General features: G+C 33.2%; 1 protein-coding gene across 6 annotated transcripts in view; it reads left to right on the top strand.

Moving 5' to 3' along the window:
* Window positions 1–27,794, top strand: part of LOC121735092 (protein sprint) — a 126,508-nt gene that overhangs the window by 75,910 nt on the left and 22,804 nt on the right. For all 6 annotated transcript variants that reach the window (XM_042125782.1, XM_042125781.1, XM_042125786.1 and 3 more), the window contains exon 3: window positions 25,204–25,504. In XM_042125782.1, the coding sequence (XP_041981716.1) occupies window positions 25,204–25,504 (301 nt within the window). The remainder of the gene's footprint in view (window positions 1–25,203; window positions 25,505–27,794) is intronic.

Raw genomic sequence — 27,794 nt, 5'->3', positions numbered from 1 at the left:
ATTCTTCTCATCTTACGCACTTTAATATAACGTGGGCGATGCGCGATATAGGTCCCAACTCCCAGCAAATAAGAAAATAACAAGGACGTTCTGTGGTATTTGTACTGACGTGTGATCAGATTATTATGATTGATTTTGTTTATAATTAAATTATTAGTAAAATAATGATAACTTAAGTACAAAATAATCAACGACATTCAAAATTCAAGGCTGGCAAACAGTCTGACTATTGTGTTGAGGAATCATTCAAGGATTGGCAATTTTAGCAGTATTTCACGTCGTTTTCTTTTTAAGACTCTTTGAGTTAGCCGGACTATTAGTATTCAACGGTCACGCTTGCTGCCACTTTTATAATTCTAATAAATTACCCGAAAAACGCTCCGAATTATCTGTTAATTATAATCACCTAATCCAATTATTTTAATTAAGTACTGTTAATATTCGTATAATTATTATAAATAGTTATTAGCACATACGAATTCGGAACACATATTAAATTAATTAGGTATGTCATGTTTGCATAATAATTAAGTACCTGGATGACCGAGCTTTGCTCGGTATAGCAAACTCTCATTGACTTCGTGTTACTTATTAACGCCATCTGCTGGTCGTTCAAACAATTAGTTGCTAACAAAACAGTATTATTATTCGGCAATAGATGTCAGGAAGAGTCATATTTTTCAGTTTATCGATTATCGATAAAACACGAATAAAAAGATATTTTCTGAAAATGATTCCTAGCTAGATCGATTTATCGCCCTATATATAATATATACAAGAATTGCTCGTTTAAACATATAAAATAATAATAATATTGTTCACTTTGTACAGGTTGTTGTCAGTTTGATCACGTATTTACTATTTACTTTATTAATAATACTAGAGATCGCCCAATGGTCGAAATTCGACCTTACTTGCAACGACATTAGGACTGCTACCTATATTTTGTAAAAAATCTTGACTTCATCATAGTTTTTTTTCAATTCTTGTCTCTGGGCTCTGATCTGAGACTGTCCGTTTAAGCATTGTCTAATAGTATCTAAAATGAAATAAAAAAAACAATAATCCATTTTCAATTTGTCAACTTGTTGTCAACAGACTTCAACCATAAATGTCACTCAAAAGTCTGTCATTTTTCCTAGTAGTAGTGTCGTAGTATATGAAACGTTTTATTTGTTAAAAATATATATGATAAAAGCAAAATTTTAAAATGATACTAGCTCGATGCACTCCTTCACCATTTAAACTATAACTGTGCGAAATTTCATGCACCTGCGTTTCCCCATTTTTCGTAAAAAGGGTTACAAAGTTTTTCTCTCACGTATTAATATAATAATATAAATTTCACTAATAAAACAACTATAAAGCAATGTTTGATGAAGAAACATTTGGTAGCTGAAATAACGTTACACGTTTATAAATCTAGAACCTCTAAAGGTCAAAAATGATTTAATGATGAGTTTATGTTCTATGAAAACTCACATGGAATTTAATACGACAATAAGAGTGACAACAGTGAGACATGAGTAGATTTCCGCCTCATTTTGAGAAGATAATATCCTATCCAATTAATTTTTAAATTAATTTTTAAAAATTAAAGACAAATGAATCAAGGGGAATTCATTTGTAAAGATTGCCCTGCTTATTCCACAAATATAAGCAAATTCCTTTCCAAATTTCTTAGGCATAGTAATATGTCATAGTAATATAAAAAATTAATATATTGGTCATATTATATTAATTAAATTGTATTCCGTGGAGGAAGCCCGCGCGCTGCGGTTTCGTTCCGCAGATTTCATCGCACGCGAGTGAACGAACTAGCCGTGCACTTATTGTTTATTCAAGGCGACTGCCATTGTATATTTACACTGTAATTGTGCAACTGTTGCGGTGTCTAGTCGTTGATATAGCGACAATAGTACGGTCTATCCTGTGATTCTATAGCAATTTTAGAGATTCGTGTCAATTTAAATGAAATAATAGAGCAGAGATTGTACAATATTTACATTGTAACTGCAACTATTTGGTGTCTAGTCGATATGATATAGATATACTATAGTACGGTCTTTCCTATGATTCTTTATCAATTTTAACGATTCATATCCATTTTAAGGAAATAATAGAGCAGCCAATGGATATTTACACTATGATTGCGCGACGTAGACTAGTCGATGATATAGTCACTATAGATACGCGCCTTTTTCCTAAGATACGGTTTTTCCTAAGATTGTATAGCAATTTTAAAGATTTGTTTAAACTTTAGTATTTCAATTGAAACAATGATTTATACTTAATTGTTAAAGTTTTTAAGTCATTATTACAATGATTACTAACTCTATGACTGTTCTCTGTTTTGTTAATTTTGTACTCTTCCTTATTGTCATGCTAGTTTTCTATTTCTACCATACCTTTTCGTTATTTTAATGTATCTTTAAAAATTCTACAAGCTTGCAATTATAATCTACATAACATTAAACTAAGAAATCTCGGCGAGAGAAAGCATAAATTAAAATGTTAATAATTTTATGCATATTAATATCTAAATACCATGGAATGCGGACACCTCTATCAATATAAACTGAACAACAAATCTAACGTTCCTACCGAAAGTGATCCCTCTGGCAGGCCGCCAGTTAGCTATCAGACAGACAAATATTTCTCGGGAAATACATGGCCGGGTCGTGAGGCAATATACTGTAACATCGCCTTAATTTAAGCATCAATTACATCCATTATGCAGTACAAGAACGTCTGTAGATCTTGCACGGTTCTTGCTGCAGTGTCTTCTGCAGCTTGATAAATGGAAATATACAAATACCTGTTTATAACTCTACATTTTTACTTCGAGTACTTCACAACAACTAGTTCTATATGAAAACTTCTTTCCCCACTTATTTTATTCATTCTTCTAACTTCTTCTTGTAATTGTAGTAGTAGTAGTAAGACTCCGGCGCGGTCCGAGGGGGGGGGGGGGGGTCACAGGGGACATGCCCCCCCCCAAAATCTAAGTTCAAATTGAAAAATCTCAAAATCTTAGCAAATAATAAAATGAAATTTCTAGCTATCCCCTAACCACCACCGCATCCTTAGACCTTAGACAGCTGTTAACCCAGAACCGTCCGAGGGCGCAGATAAAAAAAATATGAGTGACGCCCCCCAAAATTTCAGGCTGCGACCGCGCCTGGTAAGACTTTTGCATGTATCGTCTTATTCGATTCATTATTCATGTTGTTTCAAAACTCAATCATGTTTTTCATGCACCACAATTTTTCAAGCCTACAGCTACAGAATCTGAATCATCCACATATCTTGCTATAGTCTCCATAGCCCCATACGCCCATGGTATTCATATTTCCAACATCCTGCCCATATTTCGCAACTCCGTCAAAGTCAGACGGCGGGTGATTAAATCGCCAGCGTGTTCTAGACGAGGCTCGAATATCAAATGTTTGGCTTTAATTAAAACGTATTTTGTTATGATTTATATTTTTAGCGCCGCTTTTCGAGAATCATTTATTTCGTGAATATGATATTTCGGTTGTGAAATCTAAATGAATACGCTTTCCGATTCCGCTATTTTAAAACAAAAATGGTACAGCTTTGATAAGTCCCAGTGTAATAAACCTAAAATTCCATTCTAAAAAAATTTACATATCCGCAATCGTATTCTTATTGGTCAAAACCTACGTCAAAACTGATAGGTCGGGTGTTTAAAGTTTGTTCAACAATCTAACTCATATCAATATTACATTTTATTTCGCTGTTAAAGGATATGTATGAAGATTATATTAAAATAGCAGTCCAGTATTTTGTAGAGCTAGTTGATTGATTTTTTTTTACGTTGTAATAGTAGGAGTCTCTATTTTCCATTTTCTAATAGAACCAGTAGCACAAAACAATGGCAGCTTAAAAAAATATATCACAAAATGTAAATTCAAAGTTTTGATATTTTTGTGGCAACAAAAGCTCAGTGGTGTGTGCGAAAAAGTTTCAAACGTGGATTTGAAACGGTTAGGGTTGACCCACTATTACAAATGTATTATAACAAATAATATCTTGTAATTATTTCAGTATAATTAAATTTGTCTATAGCGAAATCTATAATGATTTAATCCTTTTTTATTATTTTATTACATAATAATATCTTAAACATTACAACTCAAATAATAATTTTGTTTTACGTACTGTAATATTGTTAAAATCATACACTTGTCAGCCCTAGAGGAGAGTAATGTGGTCTGAATTTTCATGACACAGAATGGCGCGGACGTGTCTACGTCCCATTCCTCACAACCCTCTCACATAAACTGCGTGACTGTTTGAATATGTTCATTGGAACCCGACTAATTTTTTAACTAAATTTTATCTGAATCGGTTCAGCAGTTTAGGTGAGTAGAAGTAACAGACACACAGACGAATAGACATCATTTTGTATTCTAATATTAGAAATGAGAATCCATAATGTACCATATCATGTGAATCAATAATGTACCATTATTTAAAGCGGGAATTAAATCTGATCCAACAAATTATAGGCCTATATCGATTTTACCAACTCTTAGTAAAATTTTTGAAAAAATAATTTTAAAAGAATGGGGACTGTCCATTTTTTTTTAATTTTGCTCATTACAAAAACATTTCGAGGAATAAGGTCAGTGATTGTTTTTCTGTATATAAACGAAAAAAATACCCATTAGTTACTTATATTTTTGAACAAATATGTTTAACCTTAGTTTGACCTTCAATGGCGTTAAATTAGCAATAAATTCAACCAACATTACGTTTTTGGTAAGCTTCTCGTATCAGCTTTCACATAATGAGAACTTGCATTTGACGAACCAGCCATTATAAATAAGATTAAAAGGAAATTTAAAACATACTGCAGAGGTCAATTAGCCGCCGATGATGACGTCAGAGCGAAACTTTAAACATTTATTGAGAAAAACTAGCCAATGAATTTCAAAATTATTCAATTTATATTCTTAAAATAATCTATTTTAACGAAAAAAAATATAAAAAGTACATGTGATTTTTTTTGGACAATGCCCATTATTGGTACATTTTAATTCAAACAATTTATTACATGACAATCAATACGGATTTACTAAGGGTCGATCCACAACGGATGCTAGTATAGGTCTTCTTTGTAGTATATAGTAGTATATAAACAGTGCTCTCTCAAAAATAGTACATTGGTTTAATGCTAATAACTTACTTTTAAATTCCAGTAAAACTAAATGTGTAAAGTTCACTTTGCCCAATGTTAGGCAAGACCAAACCAATGTACTATTGAATGATGAGAAGATGAATTTGGTAGACACCACTGTATTCTTAGGTATAACAATTGATAGTAAATTACAGTGGGGTCCTCATATTGTTAATCTTGCAGGTAGGCTCAGTTCTGCGGCATATGCAGTCAGAAAAATCAGAGAAATTTCTGATGAAGACACGGCACGATTAGTATATTTTAGTTATTTTCATAGTGGAATGGCATATGGAATCCTTTTATGGGGAAACGCTGCCGACATTAATACAATATTTGTGCTGCAGAAGCGAGCCATACGCTCTACTTATAAAATGTCTTCTTTTGAATCTCTGAGAGATAAATTTAAAGAAATTGGTATTCTAACTGTTGCTTCTCAATACATTTTGGATAATTTAATATATGCTAGAAAAAATATAAGTAAATTTAAAGCTAAAAGTGACATTCATTGTAGGAACACCAGAAATAAGCACAAGCTGGATTTGCCGATGATCAGACTTAGTAAAGTTAGTAAATCATTTAAAGGTCAATGTATACGCCTGTGCAATAAAATCCCAGAAAACGTTCAAAATTTTTCGATTAATAAATTTAAAAAAGTAGTCAAAGAACGTTTGTGTGCCAAAGCCTATTACAAGGTCAATGATTTCATAAACGATGGCACATCTTGGGAGTAGGATGGCTCCTTGCAAGGCTACTTCTACATTATTATATTATGACTTACAATTATGTATGGATGTTGACATTGTATAATTTTAAGTTACAATTGTAAATTTTATTTTAAAAAGATTAATTTTTTTCTCACTTTTTTGGTAAAAAGTGGGACCCCGTGCGAGTTTCTTACGCCGTTACTGACGTTCTTCTCGCCGGGATAGTTCCCGAACCGGTGGTAGGCACCATTAGCATCAACGTTCTGAAAGTATTTGTTACAAATCTATTCGGAAATAAAACAATTTTTATTTTATATTATAATACTCATATCAGATATTATACATCTATATTATTACATAGTATTAATTATAAGTATAAAGATCTAACTTAAGATCTACTGCGTCATCCATTCTCTAGTAGTTCTAGAATCTATAATCTAGATTCAAGATGTCTGACCTACATTACCTTTTTAGTTCTTTTAAGAATTCACTAACGTAGTGCATGGGGTCTTCAGTCTGCATAGGCAGAGAGAGGTTTTAATCAGGAGCAGGAAGACAGTTTATCGTTTAAATTCCGAGAGATTGTGATTCATCATCATTTCCTATTATTTACTGTTTTACTTATCTTTTCCATGAATATGTAGGAGTATATTAATTCAAACTAAATTAAATATGTTATAATTTTATTTAACCTAAAAATTAGGAGTCCGGGTTACGTAGAACAATTTTTTTTTGTTACTATCAAGCAAATTTTTTGTGAGTAGCTTCATTCTGATGAGACGAACAACAATTTTATTTGCGAAAAATCTTGAAAGTGGTAGCTAACAGAGATAGAAAGGATTTGATACTTGATTTGATGGTCCTAAAATATGGTTTGTTATGTTTGTAGGACAATGTTACTCTTAAATGACATAACTATTAACCTATCTATATACAAAAAATCAGCTGGTTAAGGTTCCGTTTTAGGGTTCTGTAATCAAGAAAACTTAGTTGACTCAAATCCTTTCTATCTCTGTTAGCTACCACTTTCAAGATTTTTCGCAAATAAAATTGTTGTTAGTCTTATTAGAATGAAGCTACTCACAAAAAATTAGCTTGATAGTAATAAAAAAAAATTGTTCGACGTAACCCGGACTATAACATAAAATATTAACATTGTGCTACATAATATTTGAGTTTTAACAAGAATCTATTTAACTCTATTCTGTCACAATAGACTTTAATATAAGTGTGTTTCGCACACAGCTGGGTACTCTAAAATTACTACCACCTAACTATCCAGATTTCAATGAACACTTTATCATAGAAGATTTGAAACATACTTAAACTACCTTATCCAATACCCTTCTTTTTCACTTCACCGTGGTCTCGGTAAATAAATTGTATACTATGTTATACCTTCAGGTAAACAACATTAAAACAACCCAAATCCCCGCAACATGAAGTACATAAAAATGTCTCGGTTTCACGGGATACGCAGAGCGTAGTAAGCCGGTAATAAATTAGTGAACTGAACAATCCGACGTAGATCGCGCGAGGAACGTGCTGCAAAAATGTTGTACAAATACCTTGTACCGTGTACGGTAGGTACCTGTACTAAATATCATGCAAATCTTTGTTTGATCGTAACTATTATAGAGGTAGTCACGTAGAGATCCAAGCTGTTTTTGAGATTCCGTATGAGTTAAATACGTCCCGCGGGAATGAATCTCCAATTTTCCCGCGATAAAAAGGAGCCTGTTTTAAAAATTACGTGTTGTCTTGTCAAAATTCATCAAAGTGAGACTGGTGATAGATGAATTTTGAAACAGAAACTACTGGTAGTTTTAAAGCATATTCGATATAATCAAACATAGTCAAAATACTCTTACTAGCATTAGCATAGATTAAAGTTGCCTACGACATCGTGGGCGTAAAAGGTATACCATTGAGGGTCGCACGATCCCAAATCATGATAAAATCAAAAAAGATAGCTTAAATTACAATGCGTAAGTAAAATATAATAGTACTTCTACTATTAATATCAACAATTTTCAGAACCTTTACTTTACTTACAAGATTTTTTTTCCTCCTGATATTTATCTAGATGACTATAATAACCTGAGATAATAACATAACAGAAAACAAATGCTAAGGACATTAAACGACCAACTAGAAGCAAATGTAACCTAGTTCCACATCTGGTTATGTTTGACCATCGATGCGCGATAGCTTAGAAGAAACAATAGAGGAAATACTAATAATAACCAAACTGGATTCGCAGATATTGAATGTTAGAACAAAGTTATGATTGCAAACATGTATGATGTAACTACGTTTATAGGAAACGTTCATAGGAACGTTTATAGGAAGTAGGTAATAGTATTTATTTAAATAATGCATCCACAAAAGATGCAATATGAATAGTAATTAATGATTTAAACTTTGTATTAACTCAATAAATAAAGCAATTATTGATTTTCTTATAAACATAGTAAGTACTTAGTAACTAACAAATATAAAAACATAAAGTTATGGGTAACAGTAGGTTGAAAGTAATTGAACATTGAACTTTACCAAAATATACCGGCCAATATTGCTTTGGATCGTATCCATAATTTCTGTGGTTTACAATGTGGTTTATTTGGTTTTGTGTTCTAGTTTAACACGATAAGACCACAATTTATCACAATCAGTAGCATTATGAAATCATACTATCTTACTCATAACTGGAGCAAAGATTAAAAATTATACTATCTTATCTTTATATATCGTTTTTACTAACTTCATACTATGTTTACTAACAAACCACTGTATATGAACTTAGTCTCTAAAATAATCAAAAACGGATGAAACTGAAGCATTTACAGTTAGAATTGATTAAATAGGAGACAAGCTTTTAAATAAAATAACTATACTGTTTGTGTGACTTTATATGCTGATTCGAGAGTAAAGAAATTTCTGGAAAACTTACATTTTCTACTCAAAATGTAGTCGGTCCAAACTTGAAGAATTTCGGGGAAGGTCCGGACAAAATTCAGTCATCCGGCGTAATTTTGACTGTGAAGTGTGGACACGAATTTATTTAATTTGTAGGGTCCAATGAACTTGTCTTGGCATTATAATGTATACTGTGTCAACTTGTTTTGCTTTACAATAAAACTAGCGGCCCGCCCCGGCTTCGCACGGGTGGACATTGATTTTTAAATATTTTTTTTTCAATCTTTATTTCTTATTCAATCTTTATGTTAAGCAGAACAAAAAAATGGTTTACAGTATTTAGCCTGTAACTACTATATTTTAATTATTATACACATTTTTATTGTATTTTTTTATATTTTAAGTGTTATGTTTGATAATTTTATCTTTACCTACAGAAGATACTATTATTTATACTATAAAATTTCATTATTTAGGGATACCTTAGTAAAAATTATATGGGATCACAGATTTTTAATGGTTATTTATTATACTAGATGACGCCCGCAACTCCGTTGCGACAAAATTCGTTTATAGCGCAGGAACCGTAAATTTTTCCGGGATAAAAAGTATCCTATGTCCTTTCCCGGGACTCAAAGTATCTCCATACCAAATTTCAGCAAAATCGGTTCAGCGGCTTGGGCGTGAAGAGGTAACAGACAGACAGATAGACACACTTTCGCATTTATAATATTAGTATGGATTACTATATAAATTATATTCAGACTAGAATACGTCAACTTGTGGAAAAAAATTTTATTAAACCAAAATCAATAAAAGATAGCGATCCGTATTCAAGAACGATTAGTTTTAAATACAAGCATCTAAAAGGAAAAATTCATACTCTTTAACACAAACAAGCTCAGTTTGTAGATAGATAAATTTTAAATCTCTTTACAATTCTCAGCTCTATAAAAAGACGTAACATCAAACAGAACTACAATCAAGTTGTAAAGAGCATCAAGGGCATTTCATTAAGTCAGCGGACCCGAAAACAGATTTGTACCGCAATCCTAGCTGCCTATTGACTTCAAAGCCTATTTGCTGTACACCTTCGTCCCCTTACATACCACGGTAATGACCATAGAGCTACAAAAGAAAAAAAATGAAAAGTAGTTTTTTTCTTTATTTTTTTAATATTTTAGTAAAATACGAAGATATCGAATTAGTGGTGGTATTTTTTCTGTACTTTAGCAGTCCATAACTTAATTTTCACTAGAACTACCGCGGCACAAATTAGACTATAGAATAAGAAAAAATGATAAGTGTAAATGATAATAATAAAATTAATGATAGAAGAAATAAAACTTATATCGTAATAAGTAAATTATTTAGAAGGAACGCTTGTAAAAGCGTGAAGAAGTTTGTAAACATGACAAATTAAAAAGTTTATTAAAATTAGCATCATACGACGATAAAACACATAAAACAAACAAAGAAGTTTATCCAGGCATAAATTAGAAAAGTTTTGAACAATTTATATTACTTTTATGCTTGTCGTAAAGGCCGGCTCTATTTTTATAGCTCTATGGGGTTTTCCCTCAAGAAACCCATGGATTTGTCGAGGGCGGATAATGAATCCCCTTGCCGTACATCTTGCTTAGGAAATGAGCGCAAAGTGTTATTCTATTCCCCAAGAATAAGGGACGGAGCAGTAAAAATAAGGGCGTACATAATTATATAGGAAAAATAAAGGAAATGTCTAAATATTTTTTCATGAACTTTATTGTGATGAAGAATTATGGGATAATCTTTAGTATTACCGTAAGCACCTTATACGTCTTAGCGATATTTGGGACAGAAATACTATTGTCTACCGACATTCTTCATTCTAATGAAATTGGAATCTAATCTATAATATAAAAATGAGCCGCTGAATGTGTTGCTAAGCGCAAAACTCGAGAACGGCTGAACGGATTGGGCTAATTTTAGTCTTAAAATATTCGTAGAAGTCCAGGGAAGGTTTTTAAATTTTAAGTGACACGAAGTTCACCGGGACAGCTAGTATTATATAAAAAGTACCTGGATGACCGAGCTTAGCTCGGTATAGCAAACACTCATTGACTTCGTGTTACTTAACAACGCCATCTGCTGGAATAGCTTTAGCTGTTGTGTTGTTAAAGCAATTAGTTGCTCACAAAATAATATTATTATACGCCAATAGATGTCAGGAAGAGTCATATTTTTCAGTTTGTCGATTATCGATAAAACACGAATAAAAAGACATTTTCTAAAAATGATTTATTATTGACAATTTACACTAACAGGGACATTTTTAAATCTAAGCTTACCTTAAAATGATGTTACATTAACAGATTTACAAAGCATTTAAAAATTATCTTTATTTCGTTGCAAGACTATTTTAGTTGAAAGTTAAAAATCAAAACACTTTTCTCTTTAATACAGGAATCAATTCTGAAAAGGGTCGTAATCAGTTAGTAATGAAAAGATTCTTTCGTGATGGGTCGGCTGCTGTGAAATGGGGTGCAACAATTTATGTACTGTGAACACTTGATGCATTTTCGCTTGGGGCAACCCCTTCTTATCTTATCGACGATTTGTTTCAATCACGGCTCTGTAATATATCTCCTTTACCTGTTTGTTTTATGTTTCAAAGAACGTTATTTTAAGTCATCTCTATGATTTATGATTCAGGGTTTTTTCTTTGTCAGCTTAGTTTATGATTTGTAATATTTTATTAATATAATGTAATATTTTTAAAATTGTTTTAAAGATTTGTAAAACCAGTGGTTGGTTTATATTGTCCAAAGGTTCTTTAAGTTTTTTTTTTAATGCAATTTCCTGGAATTCTGGTAGATGAATAATTATGTGTACTTATGTGATGTCTAAGTGCTGTGTCAAGTATAGTCATCTATCAATACCAAACAAGGTAGTTATCTCGGTAATTACAAGAGAGTAATTACAAATAGCTACCGTATCTCAGCCCGCCCTCAACAATTACTGATATCCTCATCAGTAAACGTCATCTCATTCTGATGAATCGCCTGATAACTACCAACTGTTGAACTTCTAGCAGGGTTACTGACTCGTAGTTATCAATGCATAATAAATATTACATTGATAATAGGAGTTGCTAGCAGTTTCGTTGGCACAGAAATTAATTTATCAGACAAAATTTACATTCTTCAATAATCGATACGCCTCAATCTTTAGTTAGTTGTAGTCTCCCCGGGCTCAAATTATTATCTCCCTACGAAATTTCATAATTATTATGTTGAGTGGTTTAAGCGTACAGATCGTACATACAGATAGACGTTGGTCTATCTGTATGTATGATCTGTAGATACGCTTAAAATGCTCAAAGGAATGCTGCTAAAAACATTTTAATATTAAATATCTAATAACTAAAATAGTTTAATAAGCAGCAAGCTTCTCAGGAGCAGGCCGAGCAGGAAGCAGGAAATACTTTTGATAAAGCATTTTTGTTATCATTGTGTAAACTAAAATTCCTAGCTTCCCTTGGATCTTCCATTTTCCTCACATTACGTTATATTTGTAATAATATTATTTTCAATACTTGGCGTCATTTCGTACCTGTGTCCCATCCTAAGCTTTAACATCTATGTTTGTTACATTACAATAAAAAAAATTAACCCACATAATATTATGTACCGTAAGCTTACAAAATATTATTTACAGGCTTTCTGACATTTCCGAGTCCGTAGTTATATAGACGATGATTACTTTAAATGCGTATTTCACTAATGTAATGTCGCCGACGAGGCGCTAGTTGTAAATTAATTCTCACGTACCCCTGGCCCTGACCTAGTTACAGTGGCGAATTGTGTGATATTACATCTGTTGAACTTCACTCTAGCAGACTCTCAACAAGTTGGTCGATTTTGAATAACATCAGAATAACATGAAGTGATCTACTCTGATGCATTTAAATCTGCTCTTTGTCGAGTACGTAAAAATTTACTTAATTGTCAATTTCTAAATATTGGTAGACGGGTGATTTTATTACTAAAAGCACGGAAAGTCTTTTAACAGATTACAGATTCTATAATAAAATTAATGCATTACAATTAGGACACCTACAAGGAAAACCAAAGAAAGAAAACATAAATGAAACGTTTAATAAAAGGCCACATTTACGCAGCAAAGAATTTAAAACGGTAATAAGACTTAATTGACATTTAACGATTTCGTAAATTCGGACAAGGGACGAGGTTAACTACTTCAAAGCATGATAATATTATTTAAAACAGATATTAATGACAACGACATTTTATGTGTAAAGGATATCCTCCTATGGACAGTAAACCTAATTAAAAATAATAATAACTATAGATATTATAAACAAACATAATTTGTAGAACAAAATACCAAGAAAAACATGTTCACAAAATATAGTGTCTGTACCTTTTTAAGTAAACCCATCGCAAATACGTATCTAGTAAAAAGTTTTAGATCCTGAAGTTTTACATTTTTATTTCTGAGCAATTAATATTAACATAACATTTTGATATTAAAGACTTGATGTGATTTTTTACAGTCAAGAGCGAATCAATCCTGATTTCCTTTATGCCCTTCAGCCTTTGTATTTTAGGACGCGACGAGCGTGTCACTAGAATGGATACTTAACAAAGATTAATGTAAACGTAGAGAGTAAACTTCCTACCCAAATAAAAAAATATGATGATTTTAGATTGAACTTATCTTGACTTGTTAAGGAAACTTATACTAAACTCAACATCAAAATCTATATCTTATATATAAAAATGGATTTTCAAATGTGTTAGTCGCGCTAAAACTCGAAAACGGCTGAACCGATTAGGCTGATTTTAGTCTTAAAATATAATAGTCCAGTAATATAAAAGTCCAGGGAAGGTTTTAAAGTGACACGAAGTTCACCGGGACAGCTAGTAATAATATAAAGTGTTCATAAATAAAAATATTAATTTTATGTTTACAGCTCTAAATAAATAGTAAATAGGTCCTTAACTAAAGTCCACATTTCACGACAGCCTAGCGAGAGTAAGATGTAATATTTTAATACATTCAAAACCACACCTTATCTAGCTCAGGAATTTGTATTGTTTACCTTTTTTTTCAATTTCAATCTCTTTATTAAGCATACAATAATATACAATAGTATAAAAGCTAGGTAGCGTACATCACGTCGTCTAATCACATGCTAATGGTAAACTGCAATGCTTTAAAGTTGAAATGGTAACTGTCCTTAAATAGGAACTTCTTCAACAAAACAAACTACTGACGTACTTATTTTTACTACTTTGCACGTATTATTATATTTATTTCAATTATTTGGTTGGCACAATATTTGATGTTTGTAATGTTACGCGTCTTCCGGCAGAAGTGAGAAATTTAGATCAAATATTTAAATTAATAATGTTACAAACAAACTGTAATTGATAACTCTCAAAGAAGCTTTGATTCAAAGACCCTAATCCTAAAGTATTCAGCTTTTGATTTATAATATTCGATGAAGGTTAGAAGTTAGAACTTGTCACCTATTCCTTTCCGCATTATTATTCTAAGGGCATGTTCATATCATCCAATCATATGTTATATCGGCATCGATCGTCCATACGTTATTTCAAATTATAGTAAGCTACGTATGAATGTATAATATAATTTATCTTAATATCTAAATTTTATTGTTGGATCTAGTACTGTTTATAAGATCAACTTGGCATAATATTTCAAACTTTAAAATATCGGATCGCATAGTGTGAAAGTCTTCTAATTCGTAATGTTATTCTAATCCTTTTGTATCTTAAGATTTAGGACTTAGGAGTAATAAAATCATTTATAGCTCTTTGTAATTTATTTCTTAATTAATATTGTTTAGACAACAAGCGTTGTTTAAAAGGTTAATAGATTGTGTTAGGAATTATAAATATTTTTTACGTTTAATGCTAGTCTTTTTTGTAAAGTCTTTGTTATAAAGCTACAATTAATAGTAATTGATCATTTTTATTGTTATAAGACGCGAGTCTAAATAGAGTAGGTTACCAGCGGATACATAATCTTGTTACGAAATAAGTTAGCAGGCTTTCTTAAACAAGACCCATACAACTTGGTACTAGTAAACTATAACCAATTAAATTATATTCATAGCTCCTAATGCGAATAATGATTTCACAATAATAATTATGAATATAAACCTAGATACTATTGAATGAACCCTAGCATTAATTAAGTTCTAAATATAGGTCAGAATGGAACCTAGATCTAAAAGCATTCATCAATTATACTATCAGTGACTCATAGATTTATTGCAAATGAAAGAGCTTGTTTGTAAATCAAATCGACTAACTACTAACTAGCCTAGACTTCTGCTGCAACTATTTGTGATAATTTACTGGCTGGCTACTAGCTACAACAATAACAAAGGCATACAATTAATACGACTGAAAGGCCCTCGACTAAGCAAGCCGTATGAACAGTAATGAAACTATAGTAGTTCTAGTTGTTATAATAAAGAAGCCACAATACAGAAATACTTTTCTAAAAATAGCTACATAATTAAATTATTAATCAATTAACTTTATCATAATTGAATAAACTTACAACCAATTTGGAATTAAACTTATCATTTTGTTATTCATTTAATTAAAATCGATTGATATTTCCTACAAACACTTTTTTGTAAACTTGTTGTTTGATGTTCCTTTGACTTCGGCACCTTTCACACCAAAATTATAAGGTTCACTCGGTTCAATAACTTCAAACGTTACATCGAAAAAGTTAATGAAGTGTTTGAACTTTATTAAGAGCAACAGGACAAATTAAAGGGTGTTGAAATACAACAGCTGTGCGTAAACTTACCTAATCTAATTTAGAAACATAGTTAAGTTATAGCCTAGTATTTTATCTGAATTTGAATTTGTTTGGTACGATTCTCGCTTCATTTACGAAGTTAAAAAACAAGGGTACCAATAATATTTGACTTAATCCATATAATATTTACACACAACTTTTTAATGCTGTCTCCATTGTCTTGTGACTATATTAACAGCAAAATAATTTATAACCTAATTGAATTCTCTTATTGCGCGAAATTCAATATCTCATCTCCGACCTCGAGTACTTATTGCATCAATAAAACCCTTAATCTTCCCAGCGCGGCGTCTCCTCATAGTTCATTCGCAATAAACAAGTCACGCAAACAAATTGTAATTGCAATCCAAATACCACTCTATCCCAATTCGTTAGAGCTCACTTAAGCTTGGAGAACACCAACTTCCTAGATATATAATCCGCTGAACTATTTCGACGCTGAGATAGATTTTAATGTCTTGAAAGTTTGTGAATTCGTCTACAGATTTTTTTTGCATATTCAGAAGCTTTGTTCTCAATAAATTATGCTTTGTTACTTTTATTTACAAAGTAAGTATCGCTAATGGATTTTAAATATTCTTTCACGATCTTATATTGTCTACCGTTATAGCCTTTTGTATCAGTTTCAATCTTCTTCTAAAAACTTTACTAGAGTTATTGCCTTTCTTTTTCTTGTGGTATGAAACCAGAATTAGGATCACCGTAAAACAACATTTTATCCATCTTTTTGAATATTCCTTGAAAATAAGGAAAACATAACTAACTGTCGAGCATAAACAAATGTAATATTATTTCTCACGTGTCTTCCGTCCAGTGGCGTGTATGTAATTGTTACAGTCAAGTAAGCTTGGCTTGTGGAGGGCGGTCCTGACAAATTACTGCAATCAGCCGGGCAAACTGGTCTAGCCTCTGTTTTTGTATCGATATAAGAAGTTGATCCGAGCTTTATGTACTTAGAAGCAGGTAGGATACTTGGAGTAATAGTTATCATATCATTTTTGGCCATGATTTAGATCGTAGTCAACGTCATCCAGTTAGAAAATTTGATTGTTAAAAATTACCTCCCGTTATATTTATTTCTGATGAAGGCATCACAACCACTAAACCGTGCAAAGTGTTACAATAGCAAATGGCATTGACAGCGATTACGTTTTTACACTTGACAAAACCTTTACAATTCGCGCTATAAAAGTATATAAAAAATCCATCAACGTCGGACTAAAACCAACAGAACGGAAAACCTTTTTGTTGTAGTTCCTACTAACCTAAATATTATTAATAGGTAGGAAATCGAAATATTTACTTTGACAATAATTGCAAAACGAATGGCCAATTGACGAACGGTTAGTAAAAACGTAAATGAATTAACTATAACTACGAGACCTAATTAATCTAATTATAACATAGAAACAAATTTCTTTGACTTCTTTCTTACTTGCTTACCGAATGACCTTATTAATAAATGGAAGAAAGAAGAAACTAGAAAGATAAGATGTAGAGATGTGGCATAAAATATTTACCAACTTAATATACAAAGTGTTCATTATATATTAGCTAATGGATGTTGTTTGAACGGGCCCCCTCAGGCCTAAGCTCGGGATTAAACTGCCTTCAAGTCAACATTTTGCATAATTACCTGGTGTTGCCAGCTTTGCAAATTTTAATGTAACATTTTCGAACTCTAAATTATTATCTCCCTTTATTTTACAGCATTTTTAAGCATTTCTGATTTAATAAATCAGAAATGCTTAAATTTTAGCAACAAACTTAAGTAACTAAAGAAAAAAGTAAAAGAATTAAGAATTACTAACACTACTTTTAAATAATTGTGTACATTATACATAGAAATAAAATAATTAAAGATACGGTTTAGCTACAAAAAATTTGAAACAAATGTAGAGTTTCAAAACTAAAATGTTCGAATGAAAAGTGAAATTATTGTCAAATCGTCAGGTGCAAAGAATAGTTAAACAAAATATTAACTTGACCCAAAGCTTGTACATACTAATATGCATTTTATGCTCAAAGTAACAAAGCTAATACACCATCGCTAGGTACGTGGTTTATTGGGTATTAATTTCATGTAGCACCGATGTTGCTGCACTGAATAAACATTATCTAGCAAATTCACCGTATCTAATAAAATTTGCTGCGAGTATCCGAGACACGAGCTTAGAGCAAAGGAGATGGATTATACCAGAACAAGGGATTAGATAGCATAGAAAAGAGAAAATTCAAATTATGTTGAAAATAAAAGAATTTCAAAGAGTATGTGTTCGAGGCGATGACTTGAGGGCGATTTCTAATCACGTGTTACACATTTAGCTAACCGTTTTGTTAGGTATTAAAAAATAACTGAATCAAAAAAATACTATATACTTAAATGTATCTATCTATACTAATTCTAAGATGAAGGAGTGAGTCATAAAATGATCAGACGTGATTCCTGAACCAAGAACATTATAAAAGTTCCTCACATCACTATTGAGTCTGCACCCTGCAACAATGCATCATACCTATATCCATCCATTCAAGTATGAACTTTAAATTTTCCATCGACGATGAAAACGTGAAGCAACTAAACCCAGACCAGACGACGCTTACACAAATAGATGATAGCGCCAGAAATTTAATTTTACAAGGTATTTTGAGAAGTTAAAACGTCCCCAGTAAAAGCGGTAGACTAGGTACAGGGTACACTTATAATCGTATTAGCCAGGCGCCTCACATAAGGCCTTCCGGTGAAATCTGGTTAGCGCAGACTGACAGTAATGGCGGATATTACGGACAGGAATAATGTGTCACTATCATCAGGTGCATTCAACTTTATGCATGTTGGTGTGCTTTAAATTTTAAAACTGCTAAGGTGCTGGGTGAAATTTTAATATTACAAAGTCATATCGACCCTAATTCGATCAAAATGTATGTCCTTTTGTTCAGATGGATGTGAGTTTTTATCGCATCTGATATTCTATCGCATCTGATTAAATCTTGTACGCAATTATATAAAATATACAATATATAATGTACATATATAATTATTGTACGCCTAATATCTTTAAAGTTTAGTTACATAACATTAAGAATATTGTGTTGCTTTCAAGTTTAAAAGATCTTTAAATCTTTATTATATCCAGAGCAGTCGTCACGTCGTGTCGTCTAGCTCACAAGTCACATTGTAGCGAGTGGTTGTAATCGTCGCCATTCAAGTGCCATTCAACATCATCCGAACTATTAACATCATCAGATACTTTAATTGGCCTTCTTTGAAGCATTTGTTTAAGACGCTGTTATTCGTCTGGTTTTAAGTGTGGTATTTAAAGAGGCATCAACGTTTTATTCCTTCTCTAGCGTTCATACATTAATTGTTTGCCCGGAACACTAAAAAAGGTGGCATACCGTTATATTATTGTGTAGTGTAACTTTCTGTCTGTTTGTTTTCTACCACTTTACCTTAAAGCTACTAGACCAATTTAGATGAAATTTGGTACGAAGGTGCGTGCAATATTTAGTACATAAATAAAAACTGCAGCCATATTGCCCGAAAATTCTAGTCCATCTAAAATATTGAAGCACCCATCAGAAAATACGGTACGATAGCTCCAACTGGATTCACCGACAAATGTTTTGCTCGATATTTCATGCTGTATTGTGATCGAGCACTTCAACGATATTCAATGAAATCACAATACAACTCACTCGTAAGGCTTCCATATTCAATAGATTTTATCGAGACTAGTTGCGCTAGATGAACTGCAGTTTGTATGAAAAGAATGCAATATACATTCAATAATATGAACCATACTCATAAAGTTGAGAAACATTGCAATGAAAATGAAATGGGTAATATTGAACAGGACTCTGTAGTTATGTATATCGAACATATTGAATAGGATAAGAAGTGGAAATATAGCGTCATCATCAGAGGCGTAGTTACCGTCGTATCTGTCGCAGCCTGTGGCTCCCGGACCACAGGACACAATATCAGGTACCCTTCCTGAGGGCCCACAAATTTTTATACAATACCCTCCCAAACACGCTACGCTTCTGGTCAACATTCAATATAATACGAAAGATATTATGAATGTATGTAATTAACAATGGACGTAATATCACTAATATCAATCAATGAAAACAAAAAAAAACTAAGTACTTTACTACTTGCAACAGTTTAGACAAGTAAGCAGTATTGTATTAAATATAATAAAAATAAGAAGGATTAAAATTACCCCACGTCCTACAGAAAAGCGATGTACCTCAAAAGATAATAAAAAAATAATATAAAAATATGGCATTCTTCCGAACGCCATCCTTACTGTCTGACATACAAAAAAATGCTATGAAAATTCTTTCAGGCGCAATATAATTAATATACAGAATAATATGTTCTATTTCATGACGTCCGTTTGACTATGGATGTAGTCAGGCGTGTACATGCACATTGTTAAAAATACCTATAAAATATACCACAATAAGAACAAACGCTTGGCTCTTGGCTCGACTTGGATTATGGTAATAGTAATACTCCCCACACCGATTTCAGTGACGGTGGCCAGTTTCATTGCAACCAGACCCAGTTACGCAGGAGTAATTTTATAGTGCCCAAATGTGTGCGCAGTTCACAAGAGCACTCTTTATTCCTTCACTCTCATAACCCAGTGGGACGGAAGACGGACACGACTGGCGAGAGATCAGGCGCAGGACCTTTTACAGGAAGGAATTTTTACATGCCAATCCGATGCAGGGATCATCTTACTTGTCAGACAATCAGGTGATCACATTTTAAACTTTCGCGTTGCATTATAATTAAACTTTTTAATCGGGACTTAACGCAAGTTAAGTTAGTAAGTTGCGTTAAGTCCCGATTAAAAAGTTTAATCAGGTGATCAGCCTGTAATGTTTTTAACCAAACTTGGAAATAACATGTTTTTAATGTGGGAATCGAACCCACGACCTCCGAGTCGAGAGCCACGCTCTTAAACACATACATTACTAGTATTAAGGAACTGTAAACTACGGAACCCTAAAACGTATTTAATACACCAGTCTTAGTATAAAACTTCTATTTATATTTTTATTGATCTTATATTCCCTTTTTTAAATGTCATTTTTCATATTATTAGTTTTATTAGTATTAAGTTATATTAATATTGCACCTGAAACAATATTCATAGCATTTTTTTCTTTTATTATGTTTTAAGGTTCTTCATTTTTCTTTAGAATGTAGGGTAATTTCTATGGGCTAGTGTACATATTTTATTTCTTATTTTAATGTCGTTATTTATTATATTTTTATTATTATTTATTAGTTTTATTAGGATTTAAGTACATTAAATTGCGCCTGAAAGAATTTTCAAAGGATGGCGTTCGGAAGTATGTCATATTCTTATATTATTTGTTTATTATCTTTTGAGGTACATCGCTTTGCTGTGGGACGTGGGGTAATGTTCTATAGGCCGTAATCCGTCTTCTTTGCTGGATATCTAAAGTAGAACGAAAAAATAAGGAAATAGAAATAAAACAAAAGAAAATATACTTAGGCGTAGTTATAGTCCCCATTTCGACTGTTTACAGTTGATTAGGAGCTTGGCTATTTAATTTCCTGAACAAACCGTACCAAAAGAATTCTTTTGTCGCATAACTCATACAAACCCACACGGGGGAGTATTAGGCATGTGGGCCGCCTTCGACAAACAATACCAAACGAACGTCGAGTTGACTTAATATAATCCTACATACACTTTGATAAGGAAACATTGGCCTCGTTTGGTTTAGGGAAGATATTTTTGTTGTTTTTGCAACACTTTTCTTAGCTTTTGCCTTATTTATTTTTTTAAATGTTCTATTTTACAGACTTACTTACAGAACAAGATTTATTACATATACACTTTAAGTAATAAAATTTTACATTTGTAAATAAAATTTGTTTTAAAGATAATAATGCTACGTACCTATGGCATTTCTATGATTATTTAACTAGTAATCAATTTGCAATTAGTAGTATCTGTTATTAGATTTTATTCGTAGAATAATAATCCGGAACCACCTACTCTAAACTAAATTGCTATTAGAAGTTGCCTACAGCACTAATACGTTTATAGAACGTATTCACCGCCTGTTAATTATCCACTTAACCAGCTGCGTATTAGTAAGCTATTCAGCTACCATTATAATATTTTAATTAAATAACGCAACAAGGTAGACGATGTGGAACAAGGTAGACGATGTGGAAGTGATAGCTAGGAAGTTAATTTAATGACAGACTAACATCAAAATTGATATAGCTTGAAATTAACAAAATAAGGAATGACTTGGTCGCCGTGGTGTTACAACTTTTATCACTTCAGTGATATTTAATGTCAGAGAATGTAAAAGTTAAGTAATATATTTTGTGTAACAGGTAAGCAATAAGCATTGAGTACTGCAGTGTTATCTGTTTCTTAAATGCTTTAGTGTTCTGTCTCGCAATGTAGTTTAAGGATTTATTAATTAGCTTCTAAAATGTAAAAATATAATATGGATTATGGGCCAAGAGCCAGCGACAGCCAGACTTCGTCATTTTACAAAAGCTTTTACCCGTTTATGACCCCTATGGAGGTAAAATCAACCAGTAACTATGGAGTTTCGGTCGTTGATACTTTAGGAGGTATTCAGCTCTGAAGCTGACCTTCAATAAAATATGGAGCTAAATTTCTTCATCTTATTTTCTTTGAGATATAGGAATCTCGTCTTCTACTGCCGGGCATTTAAAACAGAACTGCTTCCCACTGCCAGACCACCTCAAAGTCTTATACTTTAAGGCAGTATTTAAAGGTATCTGGCAGTGATTAGTGAATATATTTCACTGCCAAGTGCCTTAAATGACGAAAGTTTGGCTGTCGCTTCTTACTCTTATTATGACTAATAAGTAATGACACTTGCAAATTGGTTTCACCTTTCAGCAAGGCAATTTGACGTATTCCCAAAAACCTCACTTGATCATCGTCACCCAATTAACAATATAAATGACTGCACCTTAATCCTTTACCCACGCGAGGCTTCAAATTATGACATCCAGTAATTAATGACGAAACCGGCTATCACTCCAACCCTGTGATGAATAATTGATAGCGTGTAGGTAGACGCTGTCGACCTTTTAAACCATGTATGGTGCTGCTAAAGAACCTCTAATAAAATATCAAATTCTATTAGCCAAAGTAATTTATATGTGTAATAAACTATCAAGCTAAGGCGATATGTAAATATTTACGGGGTAAATAAAGCCTAATAGCGGTATTTTTAGCCCATTATGTTGCTTAAGTGAGTTTAAGATTACTTGACACGGCTCCGAGACAAGACACCTCTTGATACTTTACAGCAAAAGCAATTGAAGAGAGTAGCAGTGTACTAACGTTAGTAACCAAGACTTCGTGTATTATGTTAGTTGACACTTTTACTGAATTAAACGAAAATTTATTTATTAATAACGGCAATACATACAATAAAGAGGGAAAGTTGTTTACGTCAAATGAGCTCCGCATCTCTTAAACTGATTTTGATTAAATTGACATTGATAGTCAGTAGATCGTTTTTAAAATATGACACCCGGCTATCGCATAACAATTGAAAATCTATTGTGTCTGCGATTCCCACGATCGAGGTAATTTAAATAATATATTTTGACAGTGAGAAGTTACCTAAAGGTTTTTAGGTCTATTAGGCTGCCCTTTATTTTTGTTACACACGGTATAGTATGTACCTGTAGGTACATACTATACCGTGTGTAACAAAAATAAGTAATAATACTTAAGGGTGTGTACGTGTTCCTTGTAGAGAGTTCACTGTGAAAGTAGCAGCTCTGAAATATGAAAAAAAAAAATCAATTTGTATGGGCAAGGGCCCGAGCCCCATATATATACCATACAAAAGTGAAAAAAATTTTTTGGTCTTTCAGCGCTGCTACTTTCACAATGAACTCTCTACAAGGAACACGTACACAGCCTAAAGAATTATCACTTATTTTTGTTACATCCTGTATACTGTTATGTTTATTGTTGTCACATCACCCATAAGCATTACTGATCGGTTTTTTCACACCCTTCATCCGATTCCCGAAAACAATGGTGACGGGAACAATTAATAACGGAAACAATGAGGTCGTTATCACCCGACCCGTCAGCCTCCGTCAAAAACAAATTGACTGTCAGTGCCTGAAAACCTATCGCGACTGTGTCACTACTTGATGCGATATTTTAATCTATTTATAGTGTGGAATTTGAAGTGTTAAGTGGTGTAAGAATGGTGTCATGAGTCATCAACGCAAGATTTAATATTTAACAGTCGGAAGTCAGAAGAAAAGAAGTAAGGGAATTAAGACAAGCGTTTTTAAATGAGGGTATAATTATATACCTAATTATATCCTCCATTAAAAAGCTTATGCAACTGTATTAGACCAATTTTTATTTTTTGTATCATGTACAAAAAAAAGAATTGACTCATGCACAACAATCAACATAAGCTTGAGTACAAAACTATAATATTATCTTGATATTATTTTACTAACAAATATTAAATCCACCAGTGCTGCCATTGTCGTAAATTAATATTACAATACTCGATTACGAGAACTCAGTAGTATTCGAGGCGCGAGCTCAATTCCCCGAGAATTTCCGAGCGTCAATAACACTCGGCGCTAACTTGCCCTTTAGAGGTTTTTAATTAATACTGCGGCCGGGGATAAATCTTAGTTAATGTCCCCATAGTCTGGTCAGACCCCATGTGCACGTACACCGTAAATCGATTGTTTATTACACCCTGTATTGACGTGATACAACGACCAATGTGCTTACACTGCCGTAATCTTAAACTTTAGAACGCTAATGGTTAAACCTAAGAGAATTAAGAGGATTCCACACCGCCCTTTTTTCCATACAAACGTTGTCCCCTGTTTCCTCCCTGGATAATGCTAGTAGAGTTATAATTTTTTTCCTGAATATCTACGGCCACTAATACAATGTCCCTATGTTTTCTTTTTTTTCATAATTTAATTATTAAATAAGATATGAACGTTCAAAAACCCAAAAAAATGGCCAGATTTTCCGCTGTGTTCAAACGTCCAGAAAACAGATTTGGCTAGATTATACAAAAAAAGCAAAACATAGGAACACAGCTCAAGCCTTTTTTTAATCTTTAATGAAAAAAGTACTTAAATCGGTTAAGTTTTGGAGAAGGAATCAGGGGACAACGAATCGTTGATTTTCTGGATTTTCTGCAGTTGTCTCTATCGCGTTCTGCGGTATCGGCTTGAGGTAAGGGAGACAGCTATAGATATTACACGTACTTTTTTTTCATTTCTCTAGCCCCTGTTGTATCCTCTTAAGACCTTGCAAAAAGAGTACCTACCTTATGAGTCATGCGTAGTTACCCTTAAAAATCATTTTTGAAAAACTTGAAAGAGATCAAGAAATACTAAATTCAACATTTAGAAATACGGTCTTTATGTAACACGATGTTATTTTGTTCCAGAAATGCAACATTTCTGGAGCCGCACCTCCAAGGTGTGAGGAGGAGGGACAGCCGCAGCTCCGACTCCGACCACGATGAGCGCTCCACGGAGGACGACGAGAGGTCACTCCTCCGAAGTTCCCCCCGGTCGAGACTGCCGCCCCCGCCGCCGCCCCCCGACGACCCGCCACTGAAACCCAGAGAGTTCTTCGAGAGACTCCAGAGCCAAGCGATGAGAGACGCGCAGGACAGGAAGAAGAGAGAGAAGGAACCGCCGTTTCGATCGCTAGACGACGGCAGTCTAGGCGACAGCCTCAGTCAGGTAAACTTATATAAACTCAATCCCGATCCTAATGAACCATGGGTCTGTTTAGTTTTAAACTTTCCAACTTTCCTATGCATTCGTGAAATTCACGAGGGGAATTCGTCGCGAATGTTTTCGAATGACGTTAATATCCAATGAATATTTTCGCAAATAAGTTAGATTTTTCCAGTTCGGATATTTGTGTGGAGGTGGATTTTAAAACGAGTATTTCTAATTATGTCAAGAATAATATTATTATAAAACGTAATTTTATTATACTGCGTGGGTAGGCCAAATTTAACAACTTTGTGAATTTGGTATTTTCTCATTATGAGGTCAACAGCCTTTGAAGACATTTAAGACGGATATTATTAAGAGTTTGCTATTTTATAACAACGATTAATATTTCCATAAATGTAATCAAGGATAATAATATAATACCTACTAAGCATGTTTAAACTCGAATAGCTGTTATAGTTAAAATATTTAGTAATTAATAATAATTGTATGGGCGTTTGTGTACTTCATCAAATTTTTACCAACCGGCGCTCCGATTTTGTATGATGTTTTATTGTTTGATGTTTGTGTAATTCCGTGTAGTGCACAAACGCCCTATAGGCTATAAGTTTAATAACTTAATATTATTATTATAGAAGCTAACAATTAATATTACTTGCTACCAATGGTAAACCTACATTTAAAGTTACTACGACTTACATTTTTATTTTTACTTTTCACGACAATTTCCTTGCATTTACGTTTGTGTCGCTATAAATTTGGTTTTATTTTACGTCGCCACAAGTGTTTTATCGTTCCGTATACTTACATGCAAACGAGACCAATAAAAAATAGAAATATCATCAGTATTTCCATCATATTTACTGTCATCGCCTGTATTCCTTTTTCAATCATCATCATAATGTAAATAATTATCATCATCATAATTTATATTACCAACACTAACACATATCAATAACACTACGATACCAACTTCTTATACGTGGGAGAGCCATGCTTCGGCACGAATGGGCCGGCTCGACCGGATAAATACCACGTTCTCACAGAAATCCTTGCTCTCCAGAAGAGTGAGTGACTTTACCGGAGGCCCAATCCCCTACCCTATTCCCTTTCCTACCCTCCCCTATTCCCTTCCCTTCCCTACCCTCCCCTATTACCCTATTCCCTCTTAAAAGGCCGGCAACGCACATGCAGCTCTTCTGATGCTGCGAGTGTCCATGGGCGACGGAAGTTGCTTTCCATCAGGTGACCCGTTTGCTCGTTTGCCCCCTTATTTCATAAAAAAAAACTAAGCCACAATACTTTAATTTAAAAATTGCATCTCTGCTCTTTTCAATATTTTATTTGCCTAATTTCGTGCAGTACCACGCAAAACATTGCAGATAGGATTATCGAAAAGGGTAACACTCACAACATTTTGGGGGAATTACAGTGACAATATTTACGCACAACGCGACGGCTGCACTCCGAATGCACTTAGACCGTGACAAAAGCTCTCGAGGTGCTACACTCCAGTCAATTGCGGGTGTAGCTTTGTGAGTGCTTACCACCGAACCCTTCCGACTTTAACTTGAGAAATGTTTTCTTGCCGCTGATGAGTCTCAAGAAAGCCGTGCTATGAAACTTTGAACTGTAGGTACTAACTCAAAAGTATATAACGCGTACATTTAGAAGAAATATGATAGGGTAAATGACTAGTAGATTGGACAGTAGAAAAAGCATAAAAACACCATATTTATTAATGTTACTTTAAAAACTGACTGTTTTTCTTTAAAACTCAAAGCAACATTAATAAATATTTTTGTGCTTTTTCCTATGACTGGTACTGTCCAATCTACTAGTAATTTACCTTATCATGTTTTTTTATTCAAATTATATTCTAAAATCTAATGCTTTTATTTTAAATTATGCTAAGATGCTACCAAGATATTATGTAAGCAAAAGCGAACATCGATTTTCCAAATGTCCATCTGCAGAGCAATTTCGCTCAACACTTCTATCATTATCAATGTAAACTGTTGGCGAGTGGGGAGGCCTGGACGTTTATTCATTACACCACACTGGGGCCATCGGGATGACAATTAACCCTCAAATTAGAGTCCTGATCTCCAAGTTAACTGCCTCTCGTGGGACATAAATGACATGTGCGGACTACTTAGAATTTCGGGTTGGCCGTTAACACGTTTTGTTCCCATACTTGGATGTATTATTAAAGGCACTTTGGTATTTATTGCCACTTACATAAATTGCAGTGTTGTTTATTAGTTTCTTATATAATAGTGCCTATTAA

This window comes from Aricia agestis, chromosome 16 (genome assembly GCF_905147365.1).
Source record: "Aricia agestis chromosome 16, ilAriAges1.1, whole genome shotgun sequence".
Lineage (NCBI taxonomy): Eukaryota > Metazoa > Arthropoda > Insecta > Lepidoptera > Lycaenidae > Aricia > Aricia agestis.
The sequence above is the reverse complement of the archived record's forward strand: the minus strand, read 5'-3'. Positions and strand labels throughout refer to the sequence as shown.